At 46.9% G+C, this 13,365-nt stretch overlaps 1 protein-coding gene across 2 annotated transcripts in view; it reads right to left on the bottom strand.

The window, feature by feature from the left end:
- Positions 1-8,005: 8,005 nt before the first annotated feature.
- Positions 8,006-13,365, bottom strand: part of LOC146869675 (FACT complex subunit SPT16-like) — a 406,055-nt gene continuing 400,695 nt past the window's right edge. For both annotated transcript variants that reach the window (XM_085609928.1, XM_085609943.1), the window contains exons 20-26: positions 12,758-12,870; positions 12,465-12,540; positions 12,216-12,385; positions 11,426-11,555; positions 10,987-11,125; positions 10,032-10,109; positions 8,006-9,224 (exon numbers count right to left, since the gene is read on the bottom strand). In XM_085609928.1, coding sequence (XP_085466054.1) covers positions 9,115-9,224; positions 10,032-10,109; positions 10,987-11,125; positions 11,426-11,555; positions 12,216-12,385; positions 12,465-12,540; positions 12,758-12,870 — 816 coding nt within the window. In that variant the 3' untranslated portion in view covers positions 8,006-9,114. The remainder of the gene's footprint in view (positions 9,225-10,031; positions 10,110-10,986; positions 11,126-11,425; positions 11,556-12,215; positions 12,386-12,464; positions 12,541-12,757; positions 12,871-13,365) is intronic.

Here is a 13,365-nt window from a genome sequence, read left to right as displayed (position 1 = left end):
CCCTCAGTATACAAAATTGAGCACATGTGTGCACCACCACCCACAACACTGCACCTCAACATCCAATACCTTCTATTCTTGGAAAGACTATTCCATTAAAAGACAGAAGAAAAGCAGGCATATGCAAGCCCATCCTACATTAAGGCTAGGGCAACATAACACACTTAAGCCAGTACAAAATGGTGGTGGTTGAGGGTCATCATAGGGTGTCGGACCACAAAAGTGGCTCATTTACTACAGTATTGTAATCATTCCAAGGAACAGGACTATTGTCATCTGCTCCATCCCCATCCTGGTTGTCAGGTGGTTGTGGTGAATGTGTGGGTGTTAAGAAAATTTGGGTTAGGTGGGGAGGAAGGTGATGGGAGAAGGGTTAGTACCGACACTTTTCCTTTTAAGAGGAATGTGGTAAGTGTCCTCAGACTCTGGCTTGAATTTAACTGGCAATTTTGCATTAATATGTCCAGTTTTAGAATTAATGACCAATTCTTGTTTGGGGTCCGGGTTGTAAGGCGGGACGTCTAAACGATGTTCCTTGGTTTGAGTGGGAGCGGTTTTCTCTTTCGGTGCAAAGATTTTTGGAGCCGGTGTTTTCGGTGCCGAAGTTTTTGGATCCGAAGAGGGTTTTGGCATCGAAAGGATTGTCACAAGAACCTGTTTTGGTCCCGAATGTTTAGGCTTGGTGTCCGATTGGGGCAGACTTGATCCTGAGCCGGAAGGCTTTAGTATTTGTTTCAGAACCGAGCCGAAAGGCGGGGAGTTGGAAACCTGTGCTCGGTGCAGACCTTGGCCCGAAGGCAGAGGAGGAACCGAAGCCTTTTTCTTGGGCAGAGTTTGGGGCAAGGCAGCATCAGTACTCATAGTACGCTGACCCTGCAGAATGTCTTCTTCCATGTCGGAGTCGGCTTCTGACAGGGAAATGTGTTTGTAGTCTTCTTCGGCTCCTTGCGGGTCAAAGACATCGTGGTCGGAATCTTCTCTGGAGAGATCCGGAGCGGAGCCGCTATGTTGATACATTTCGTAACGTCGAGCCAGACGTCACGGAGAATTTTCTTGGAGCGAAAGGATCAGCATGTGTCGCAGTCTTGTTCATCGTGTTCCAGAGTCAGACACAAGTTGCAGACTTCGTGGAGTCGGTGCGCGGGTACTTGGTTCGGCACCCAGAACAGATTTTAAATAGTCAGTTCCAGCGACAATCCGCTTCAAGCGAGCTGACCCGACGCGGCTAGGCCCAACTGCCTTCCACCAAGTTTCCGATCTAAAGAAATTTTCTGAGTCGATATGATACGCGGAGTATGGGAAACGTGATTGAATAACAATGCCATCGAGGGTAAGTGGATTGCGCACTGAGTGGAACCCGAGAAACTGTGTCAAACCAGAGCGCAGCAATTCACGTCCGAACCAGATGGCGGAAAAAAGGAATATGCTACTTACCAGTATGCATCTGTTCTTGGCATGTAGAGCTGCATATCTATGCAAAAGTGTGTAGATCGCCATCTGGTGTTGGGCCCGGATGTTTGCAGTTTGTTTTTCCTCTTGGAAAGTCTTTGGAAGTCACGAGGTCGGTGACTCCTCCCTTGGTTCGTATTGCGCATGGGCTTCGGCTCCATCCTCAGATTGTTTTTCGCCAACAGGGAAAGATGGAGCGTAGTAACAACAGTGAAGAAACCCATGTGTGTTATATCTAAATAAGATAGACTGGAACAGATACAGGTAGCCGGGGAGGCGGGTGGGCGTGTGTAGATCTGCAGCTCTACATGCCAAGAACAGATGCATACTGGTAAGTAGCATATTCCATTCGAGGCATATGAGCTGCAGATTACACACTTTTGCATAGACTATATAGCAGTTCCCAACCTTAGCGGCGACCACCAGTATCTGTTGCAGTGGTTTGAAATAGTTTTTTCAGTGCATCCTGGCCCACACTAGCTTGTTTTGCACATCTACACAGTAATGTTTAGTGAAAGTGTGCGGTGTTGACCATGTAGCTGTCTTGCAGATATCTAATGGGATGTTCCCTAGAAAAGCCATAGAAGCCCCTATCTTTCTTGTAGAGTGGGCTTTAGGGGGAACAGATAGCGTGCGTTTTGCTTTGTGGTAGCAAATCTGTATGCATTTTACAATCCACCTAGCTATCCCTGATTTAGAGATAGGGTTGCCTTTATGAGGTGGAGAGAAAGAGAAACAGTTGCTTTGTCTTTATGAAAGTTTGTGTTCTCTGGATAGTAGTAAAGTAAGGCCCTTTTAACGTCCAGTGTGTGTAGAGCCCTTTCTGCAACAGTTTGAGGTTGCGAGAAAAAACCCGGTAATTCTACCGATTGGTTTAGATGAAAGGGTGAGATGACTTTGGGTGAGATGACTTTGGGTAGGAATTTTGGGTTGGTACGGAGAACAACCTTGTTCGGGTGCATGTGGAGAAAAGGTTCTTGTATAGTAAGTGCTTGTATTTCACTGACCCTTCTAAGGGAGGTGATGGCTACAAGGAAAGCTGTTTTCCATGTGAGGAATTGAAGTTTGCATTTATGCAAGGGTTCAAAAGGCGGTCACATTAGCCTTGTGAGCACTATATTTAAGTTCCACACAGGTGAGGGTGGCACTCGGGAGGGGGAGGGGGGAATTATGCGTTTTAGGCCTTCCATAAAGGCTTTAATGGCAGGCACTCTGAAAAGTGATAGGTGCTGTCTGTTTTGTAAGTAAGCAGCAATTGCTGCGAGGTGTAGCCGAATAGATGTATATGCTAGGTTACATCTTTGTAGATGTAGTAAGTAGCATATGATGTGCTGTATGGATGAGTCTAGAGGGTTGATTGTGTTATGGCAGTAAACAACAAATCTTTTCCACTTGGCAGCGTAGCAGGCTCTAGTGGTAGGACGTCTAGCTTCTCTGATAACATTCATACAGTCGGGGGGAAGATTTCAGGAGCCAGATCGCAAGGTTGAGTTGAGCTGGGTCCGGGTGTCTGATCTCTCCATGGTTCTGGATGGTGAGAGGTGTAATTTTTGGTGTGGCACTACTGAGAGTTCCAGCAGCGTGGTGTACCATGGTTGTCTGGCCCATGTTGGAGCTACTAGAAGGAGTGTGAGGGAGTGCTGTTGTAGCTTTCGCACCACTAACGGAATTAGTGGCAGAGGTGGAAAGGAGTATGCAAATTTGCCTGACCAGTTCATCCATATCGCATTACCTTTGGACAATGGGTGTGGGTATCTGGCGGCGAAGCTTGGGCATTTTTTGTTTTCGTGGGTGGCAAATAGGTCTATTTGTGGATGCCCCCACATCTGAAAGAACGGGTGAAGAACTAGCGGATGAAGTTCCCACTAGTGGATCTGCTGCGTCTGTCTGCTGAGCAGATCTGCCATGGTGTTCTGGACTCCTGGGACATGTTGGGCTAGGAGAAAGATTTTGTGTGGAATTGCCCATCTCCATATGCTCTGTGCTAGCTGAGAGAGCTGCGGAGAGTGTGTGCCGCCTTGTTTTTGGATGTAGTACATGGCGGTCATGTTGTCTGTGCGGATAAGGACTGCCTTGCCTAAAATCTGTGTGTGAAAGGATTTTAGGGCTAGAAAGATTGCCAGTAACTCCAGATGATTGATGTGGAGTAACTTTTGTTGCGGCGTCCATGTGCCCTGCACTGTGAGGTGTAGTAGATGAGCTCCCCAGCCGGAGAGCGATGCGTCCGTTGTTAGGATTATTTGTGGAACCGGGTCCAGGAACGGTCGACCTCTGGAAAGATTTGTGGTGTTCCACCACTGCAGAGCGCGATGGGTGCGACCAACACCAGATCTGTCAGTTGCCCCTGGGCCTGGTTCCATTGGCGCGCTAAGCACTCTTGGAGCGGACGCATCTGGAGTCTTGCATGAGGTATTCTAAAAATGCAAGAGGCCATCATCCCTATCAGTTGCATAAACACTCTTGCTGGGAGGGAGTGTTGAAGTATGAATTTTTGACGCAAAGCTTGAATGCTTGCCAAATTGGGGTAGGCAATGGCTTTTGAGGCGTCTATGGTGGCACCGAGGTATTGCTTTATGTGAGATGGTGTTAACTGGGACTTTTGGTGGTTCATCGTGAAGCCTAGTTGGTGCAGTAGCTGGATTGTAGTGGCGGTGTGGTGTACACATTGGTTGTAGGACGCAGCTTTTAGGAGCCAGTCCAGATACCGGAAGACGTGAATGTGCTGTCTTCTGAGGTGTGCCGCCACTACCGCTAGGCACTTGGTAAATACTAGTGGTGCTGTTGTGACCCCGAATGGGAGCACCTTGAACTGGTAGTGTTGCCCGTCCACTACGAATCTGAGGTACTTTCTGTGGGCATGATGTACCGGAAAATGAAAGTACGCGTCTTTCAAGTCCAGTGTGGTGAGAAAGTCGTTCTGGGAGAGGAGCGGAAGTACCTGCTTAAGTGTTACCAAGTGAAAATGGTCTGAATGTATATATGTGTTTAGAGGCCGGAGATCTAAGATAGGTCGTAGAGTCTCGTCTCTTTTCGGTATCAGAAAATATAGGCAGTAGACTCCTACATTTTGCTGATCGTGGGGGACCTGTTCTATTGCGTGTTTTTGTAGGAGGGAGATCACCTCCCGATTTTGTAACAAGGAATGTTCTTGTGACATTGGGCGTTGCCTGGGTGGAATGTTGGGAGGGGTAGATGCGAGTTCCAGGCAGTACCCTGAACGAATAATTTGGGTCACCCACTTGTCTGATGTGATGGACTCCCAGACGTGAAGGAAATTTTGTAGTCTGCCCCCGACCGGAGTGGGATGGTCTGGGGGGAGAAGTGGAAAGTCATTGAGTAGGCGGTGTGGCGGAGCGGGCAGTACTTGTTCTGCCTCTGCCTTTATTTCCTCTATATCCGCCCCTTTGATAACCTTTTGTGAAGGTGGACTGAGGAGGGGATTTGTAAGACGTGGACGCGGTATCTGAGGAGTAGCCTCTGCCCGTGCCACGAAAGGAAGAGCGGTGAAAGGAGCGTCATGGAGGGTGTGACTGTAGGGCTCCCATAGATTTCGCCGTATCTGTATCTTTTTTCATCTCCTCGAGGGCCTCATCTATCTTTGGGCCGAATAAATGTTCCTGATCGAACGGGTGGTTTAAAATAGAGGCTTGTACCTCCGGTTTAAAGCCGGACACTCTCAGCCAAGCGTGCCGACGGAGTAGGACACTAGTGTTAATGGCCCTGGAAGCTGTGTCTGCTGCGTCTAAGGCACAGCTTATAGAGGTATTGGTTATGGTCTTACCCTCTTGGATTAGTTCATTGGCCCTGTTTTTATATTTTTCTGGGAGATGGTGCAGGATGGTTTCTAGCTCATCATAATGCGCCCTGTCGTATCTGGCCAATAGCGCTTGAGTGTTGGCGATACGCCATGTTAGCTGCCTGTAACGCAGTGCGTTTTCCTGATGCGTCCAGGAGCTTTGATTCCTTGTCAGGTGGTGGTGCTTCGCCTGACGCCTGGAAATTTGATCTCTTTCTTGCGGTGGATACCACTAGGGAATCCAGTGGCGCTGGCCCTTTGATGTAGGCAGGGTCTGTAGGGGCAGCTTTGTACTTTTTTTCTATACGTGGGTTTAGGACCCTAGCCCTGACTGGGTCTTTTAAAAACCTCTGGCGCATGTTTTATTACCCCTTTGAGCATAGGTAGTATAGCAGTAGACCTATGCGTTGTATCAAAGGTATCTAGGAGGAAACTTTCCTCTACTGGGTCAGTGTGTAGCTCTACCCCGTGATAATGTGCCGTCCTCTGAAGTAGGTGGTGAAAACCTAGTGAGTCTTCTGGTGGTGATTGCCTGGATGGATATTGGTCATCTTGTGGGACATCTGGAATGTCTGGATTATTATAATCATCCCAGGGGTCTGGGGATCCTGTAGGGGTGGGGTCTTGTGGCACATCTGCTGGGTCGTAGTATGGGTCCCCCTGATCATCATGGTCTGGAGATTGGGTCGGAGAGCGATGAGGCAGGGGTGGAGAAGGTGGAGGGGGCAGAGGTGGAGAGGGTGGAGGAGGTGGAGGAGGCGGGGAAGGCACTCTGAAAGGGGAGGTAGCACAGTCCTTCCTCTTTGGAGGTGGAGGTGGCGCTGGTCTGTCCAAAAGTCTCTTTTTAGAAGAAAGTGCCAAATGTCCAGTTTTTGGATCCTTGGTAAGTGGCTTTTGTAAAGGATCCGGTGTAAAAAGTTCTTGCGACACTGGTTGTTCGGTCGGCGCCGACGTTTTCGGGGCCGACGGCTTCTTTGGCTTATCTGTGCCGTGCTTTTTAGGAACCTCCGATTTTTTGTTCGGTGCCGATACAGGCCTCGGCGCGGGAGTGTCGGTGCCAAGGGCCTTATGATGTTTGGTCGGCACCGAGAGGCTAGGTCTCAACACCGAGGGCTTTGGTGTGGAGCTCTGTGTCGAGGTAGAGGCCGATCTTTTCTTCGGTGCCGAAGGGTGTTTTTCGGCACCGCTGGCAGGCTGGCTCGAGCCGCCAGAAGACTTGCTTGGCTTAGTCACCAGGCCCGAAGGTGGGGTGTTCGAAGCAGTGTCTTTGGTCTTGCCTAGGCCCGAAGGTGAAGGCGTGACCGAAGCCTTTTTGGGTGTCGGCGCGGGTGTGGGAGGGGGTATTTTACTCACGACCCTCTGCGCCGGGGTGATGTCCTCCATATCCGAGCCGTCGGCTTCTGAAGCACTGACGAGGTCCTCTTCAGTGAGCTGGTGTCCCGGAGCTTCGACGTCGTCCCCGAAGATGTCGACTGGAACGGAGGTCGAGGAGTGCGCCATTTTTCTTCTGGCCCCTCGATCTCGAATAGTCTTTTTAGACCTAAAAGACTTGCAGGCGGGACAGTCTCGAGCCTCGCGTTCAGGGGAGAGGCAGAGGTTGCACACCTCATGAAGATCGGTGTGGGGGAATTTGGACCCACATCGAGGGCACTTCTTGAATGGAGTTCTTTCCATCAGCCGGGACCGGAGCCTGGAGAGGCCCGAAGGCCGCCGATGACTGGAATCGAAAGTGGGAAGAAGAAGGTGATTGAGGAGATTAGTATCTAAACAATACCGCGGAGAGCGAGGATTTGCTTCGATCGTCGAACTGGAATGTTCGGAGCCGGAGCGCGAAGTATTACATCCGAGCCCGATGGCGGAAAAACACAATCTGAGGATGGAGCCGAAGCCCATGCGCAATACGAACCAAGGGAGGAGTCACCGACCTCGTGACTTCCAAAGACTTTCCAAGAGGAAAAACAAACTGCAAACATCCGGATCCAACACTGGTAGGAGTATGCAAAGCATGTGATCTACAGCTCACATGCCTCGAACAAAAAATACCTAAATATTTTTTATACAGATTGGTCTGAGTTCAGCCTTACTGCTCGCCCACACTACCACAAATAGAGAGTAAGGTGCTATCTACTTTTACCTCTACCTACCTTTAAGGTTCGACTGACTGGGCTCTGTCCACACTGTACCTCATTTTGTTATAGTATACACAGAGCGAGCTTCCTACAGCTGTTGACTGTTTGGAAGCCAGGAAGTCTTTCCCGGTGTAGTAGTTGATCTTCTGATCTTCACTGTTTTCCTGTAGGGCCATGTGGCATCGAATTCTGCAGAGCTGCGACACAGTTCGTTTGAGCCCAATGGCGGGAAAAAACTTTCTAAGGAACAAAGGGTTTGACATGCGCAATGACTCATGGGGGTGGAGAAACGAGGCCAATGATAAAACTTCCTTAAGGGAAAAACATCTTGTAGAATCCAGGCCCAACACTATATGGCAGGAGTATGCATAGCATGTGTATCTGCAGCCAACACATGCTACTATGCTAATTTATAGCCTCTGTTGCAATTTTACATGCACGGAGTTACCCCTACACAAGCCTCAATCGAGGAGGCTCCTGTGGTTACACTACTACAACAGTAGATTGAATAGCGACAATGACACAGCAGGTCAAAACATTATCGTCACAAGTATGGCATACAAACACAGGCAGATTACACACAACTTCAATATCTTTTAACAGACAACAGCTAAAAGAAAATTGAAAAAAGTAAACATACAAAAAAATATTTTATTTGTCTTTTTAGGTTTTCCAAAGTTCGTAAATTCTGTTAATCACTGCTAAGAGAAAGAAAAAACAAAATTTAAAGTCCAAGACCTTCCCCGACTACAAGAGAAACACCCAGACTACCCACTTTTACAAATAAAAACCCAATAGAGGTTCAAATCCCCAAAACATACTTTCTGCTGGCCAAGACTATAGGTGGGGCACACAGCAGGGTGTGCATAAGAAGGGAATATGAGAGCAGCGAAGGCAAAAAGGAAAGGCTACATATATTTAAGTAAAAGAAAATAAACTCAATGAAGTTATTTATTTTCAACAACTTATAATAGGAAAACGTGGACCTGCTGATAAATATCACAAGAAAGAAATATATTACATTTAAAAAACATCTAAATCGGCAGGAAACCAAACTAGAGCTGTATGGGGAAGTTCACACCCTTCCCAGAGAATCACTTCATTAACTCAAGAAACTGAGTCAGAACTGAGACAGTAAGGTGGGGACCCACTCATACACAAACACAAGGCCTCCATGATGTAAGACCAATTGCCTCTAGTGCCCACAACAAAATCGGGGAGATAATGGATTTTAAGGCGTATGACAAACCAGGTGGAGGGAGGCTTAAGAAGATTTTTATACAAGTGTTCAGGCCAGATGAGGCTGAAACATATCCCCTTGAACCTGTAGAAAGGATGTGCAGTCTTAACCTTTTTCCCAGTGATAAAAAGGTATTCCTGTGCAAAAGGATAGTGCTTCCCTTCCTTCAACTGGTCCTGCCCCCAGTTAAGAGCTCAAGTCCATTCTGGACAGTTCTTGGCAGGAAACAGCAGCTTAAACTAGGTTCTCCAGGAGCAGCATCTGTAGTTTAAGAACATCCCGAAATGAGAGGCGTGTTTGTAGGTGGGCTGGGTGTCAAGACAGGGTAGGCTGGCTGTTGAAGGTAAGCAAGATTGGTCCATGAACACATTGTGAGAAGGATGAAAAACGCCACAAAACAAGTTCTGCAAAATGTCTTTCCATGTAAGATGTTTGTTTGAGAAGAGGGTGCAAAGATATTGTGGTGCGCAAGAATGAGTAGGCAAAGAAAGGAGGAGACTTCACTTCTTCTTCTTGGCCGGTGGTACGCTGACAGGGCCTGAACTCTTCCTCTTCTTGTTTTTCTGAGACATTTGCTCCTCTTCTTCCTCGTACCTGCTCTCGCGATCAGCTGATAAGCAAAGATTAAATGAGTCAATTCAAACTAAGACTGTACTCTATTGAGACTCACAAACATTCTTCTGCCTGACCATAGGAAGTTCTCCACATATATGTGGAACACAAAGCATTCCCTTGCTCTATCCTATTCACATACATCTCCAGGATCCTTTTAACACCCTTTCAGAATTACACTCTTAGTTTTATAGATGAATGGATTCACCCAGACAGCACCTCAGAACCAATACAGCCGACGCTGCAAAACCGCCTGTAGGACAAATGCTCAAACACTTCCAGTCTCACTTGATCTTTTGAGGTGCTCTATTAGTAAATGCCCAACAAGTAGTATGGTGTTGTACTGGTGGTTCGTAAACACCCACTCAGTGCTGTGAGCGTGTACTATAGCTTAAGTGCATGTTAGGCAACAGCTCCCGAAAAGTGCAAACAAGAACACTAAGATCATCGTGACGGCAGTGAGTGTGTGATGTACTTCCCTGATAACTCTAATTATTTAGGGACGGCTGGTAGAGGGTCAAGAACAGGCAAATTACTCAAGGGAGTAGTGGTGTAATTAAACCTTCACCTCAGGAGTAAGAAGGATTGTGCTAGTATGTTTGGGAGGGCAACAGGGTGCAGAGATCCGTAGGATGATGCTCCACTGGGTGACAAAGAACTTAATTACATCTCTTTGGGAGAGAACGAGTGCAGTGAGAAATGATGCACCATGAACTATGCTAGATGAGGGAGTAGTGGCATTAAAACGTTCCTGGGTGTGGAGCTGGAAGCCTTAAGACAGCCCACCATGTGGGTTAAAACGTACCTCTTCTGGCTTCCTCTTCCAGTTCATCCCAGTCTTTTCCGCTCTCTTCCTCACTGCCAATGGATTCTCCGCTGTAGACTGGAAAGATAGGAGGTCAAAGAATGATTCCCCACCACCAATACATTCAAATCATCCCAGTCAAGCAATGCTGCATTTCCCCAACTAATCTGAAACTACACCCAATCCACCATGCCCCCACTCAAAGGACTGTCCCAGCGAAGCAATCCCATACCACAGCTTACAAAAGTTCAAATTATCCAGACGGAAACGTGAATGCATGCCATGAGTGACAAACTCTTGCCCCCTCGACCTTCAGGGCAGCACCAAGTAAAAAGGCGGCATAGTTCCCTGGAACCTCACTGTATTTACGGGCAGCAGGAATCGAACAGGAATGAGACTGGGCATTCAGACAAAACCAACCAACCCTTCCCTCTCCATCGGTTCAGTTCAGGTAGACAAAACAGCACTCCTGTGTGTAGCTGTGTTATAGGAACATTGTGTCAGGGGAGAGGAGGGCGACGCGCCTCTGGTTGGGAGGGCAAATTATTAGATTAGTTCACTACAGTTGGGGGAAGGCAAGAGTTTATTAAACAGAATCCTATGTAGAGATATCCGGAGGTAAATTCTTTCACAGGGGAAAGTCACTACAGTTGGGGGAAGGCAAGAGCTTAATAAACAGAATCCTATGTAGAGATGTCCGAAGGGAGTCTTTCACAATCACTGCCCACAACTTCAAGCACCAGCTGCCCAGAAGCACCCTCAAGGATAAAAAAGTACACACTATTGAACAAGCTGCCTAGAGATAGACAGATCTCACACAAGGATGCAGCCACTATAAAGGAGCACCCTGCTTAAAGACAACTAAAACAACCTTGTATCAGCTGCTCAGAGAAACCTCTATTGGCAGGGCCTAGCCCCAACCATACAATTCAAGAGGTAAACAATGCACACATACCAGAGTCATCCTCTTCCTCATCTGAGTAATCCTCATCACTGTCCTCCTCCTCCTCCCCTTCCTCATCATCATCTTCCTCAGGATTGAATGTCTCGTCTTCCAGCTCAGATCCTGAGCCATCTCCCTCAGCATCACTTCCCTGTAGATCAAAACATATGTCAGTGAATCGTTGGACACAATACAGTTGCAATGATTAACCATCTTCCACATTACCTGGCACTGCAATTTGCAGCATCAAATCTGGAGGCTCAGGATTGGGTCTTTTCCCAAATCACAATTTTCTGCTACCCAGCATTCTGAACACATAGCTCAAGTTCACTGTATGTACCACTCCCTTAACTTGCCTATGAGATTCCACCCATCTTAATAAAAATGTCCTCCAGAAAGGGACAGAATCTGTTTCCTTCTAAGATAGTCAGAGTTCCCCCACTTAACTCACCTCGCCCTCTGGCTCCAGAAAATCCCAGCCACCAGTCTCAAAGAAGCCCTCTGGATCATCGATGATGGTCTTCATGATTTTGGTCCAGTTAAGGGACTGCACCCCTTCGGTGTACTTCAGATCGCAGGAGCTACAAATCATGAAAACAGACATTGGGGGGAAATGATTTTTCCTATTGTTTGTGGAATTTGTGTTAAATAGTCTCCACCCCAAGGAAATCGGAGTTGCAAACACTGGAGGATAGCAGAAGCTTGGTTACGTGTATATAGACTCAGTTACAATGGCAAAATACACTGAAAAGTTTAACCGTGCAGAATCAATGTGGAAATGGTTTCAAGACCCCTAAGTGAGGTCAACTCTTCAAGCCATTGCCAAACAGCTGCAGAACAGATCAGCGTGTGTCTATTCCAATGTAATATTTTAGGTCAATCCCACCTTACAATATCAACAAACGATTATAGACAACACTAAGAGGGAAGGGGCTTCCATTTCTGCCCTTCATCCCAGTACACTTTGTGGTACCGTTATCCAGCCTGTAACATGTTCGAGCTATGGCATTACTATTAGACCAGGAGGAAATTTGAAACTGCGTTTGACTCAAGAGTTTCTAGGCTGTCGAGGCCAAAATATTACTAATAGGTGGAATGATGACGAGCTCATTTTGCATATGCACGTTCTCCCTTTATCTTGTTCTAGCTTTCAGAAGCCCGATGGGGACTTGAGGCTCCATTGAAACAATGCTGATGAACTGGGCAACAAACAGAGGAGAGGAAAAGGGACAAGCACTAACTTGAGCCATTCCTTGATTGGGTCGAGGGATGCAACAGGAATGGCATTGATCATGGTCACTTTCTTGCTGTAATTTTTGTAGACTATGACCATGTCGAAGTTCTTCAGGTGGAACTGAACTCGCTCAAAGTGCACAAGTTCTACTTCATCCAATGTCACCACAAAAGGGGGCTGGGAAAAGAGAAAAAGACATATATAAGTAAGTAGCTCCGCCACAGTATATATAAAGTCCTTGAGCACCCCCACTCACCCATTCTGTGGTGTTAACAAGGGCGCTGCTTGTAGGCTGCAGAAGACATGTACTCCTGTACGGGGCGCCGTTGAACCTATCACAGTAAAAGAAGGATAAGAAGCGAAGCCAAGGAAGGAGGGTTAGGACTGTGAAATGCATTTTGTAATAGTCCAAATTTCAAACCTTCCGTTCAGCCTTGCAACATGGAACCCAAAATGCACATTCTTAAGCAACAGGAGTATAAAATCTATCACAGTTCAAAAGTTCCAACACACTAGAGGGCACAGCGCAGGGTTTGTGGGCATTCTTACCCCAGTTCTCTGAAAGGGATTTCAAATTCCAGGTCCTCTTTATTCAGCGATTCCACCTTTTCTATGAAGTTCTTAAAAGCTGTTTTCAATTTGTGTCTCATCTCCCTTTCCATCTGCATTTAAGGAACAGGCATAAAAAGAAAGTTAGAACCCATCCTAAGACAAAAGTTCCCATACACCGAACAATGTTAATAGACTGCCAACCTGTTTACATGACAGATAAATCTTCTGCCTGGGTGTGTGCGAAATGGAGCCTACCCCAAACTTTTAACTACTTCAGAAGAATGGTAAGGTGGTAGCAAGTGAGATACAAGCAGAAACATTGAAAACAATCATGCCCCAGAACTATGAAGCGGGTACGAAAGGGGAAAGAAAACTTCAGTTATTACCTTGGCTTAGTACTGTACTTTTAATATTAAAATTTGGGTTTGTTTTTTTCAGGCAAATAATCAAGAGGTTACTGGGATGCATTAGCATGCAATACCCAGAACCCAACAATGAATCACTTCATAGTTCCAACCTCTTATTTCTTGGGGGGTGGGATAAACACTGGGTGGAAATACATAGTTGTTTACAGGAAGTAGAGAAGGCTGGGTCTCTTCTGAATC

Source organism: Triturus cristatus, chromosome 1_1 (genome assembly GCF_964204655.1).
Source record: "Triturus cristatus chromosome 1_1, aTriCri1.1, whole genome shotgun sequence".
NCBI lineage: Eukaryota > Metazoa > Chordata > Amphibia > Caudata > Salamandridae > Triturus > Triturus cristatus.
Note: the sequence above shows the minus strand (reverse complement) of the source record. Positions and strands in the feature narration are given on the sequence as shown.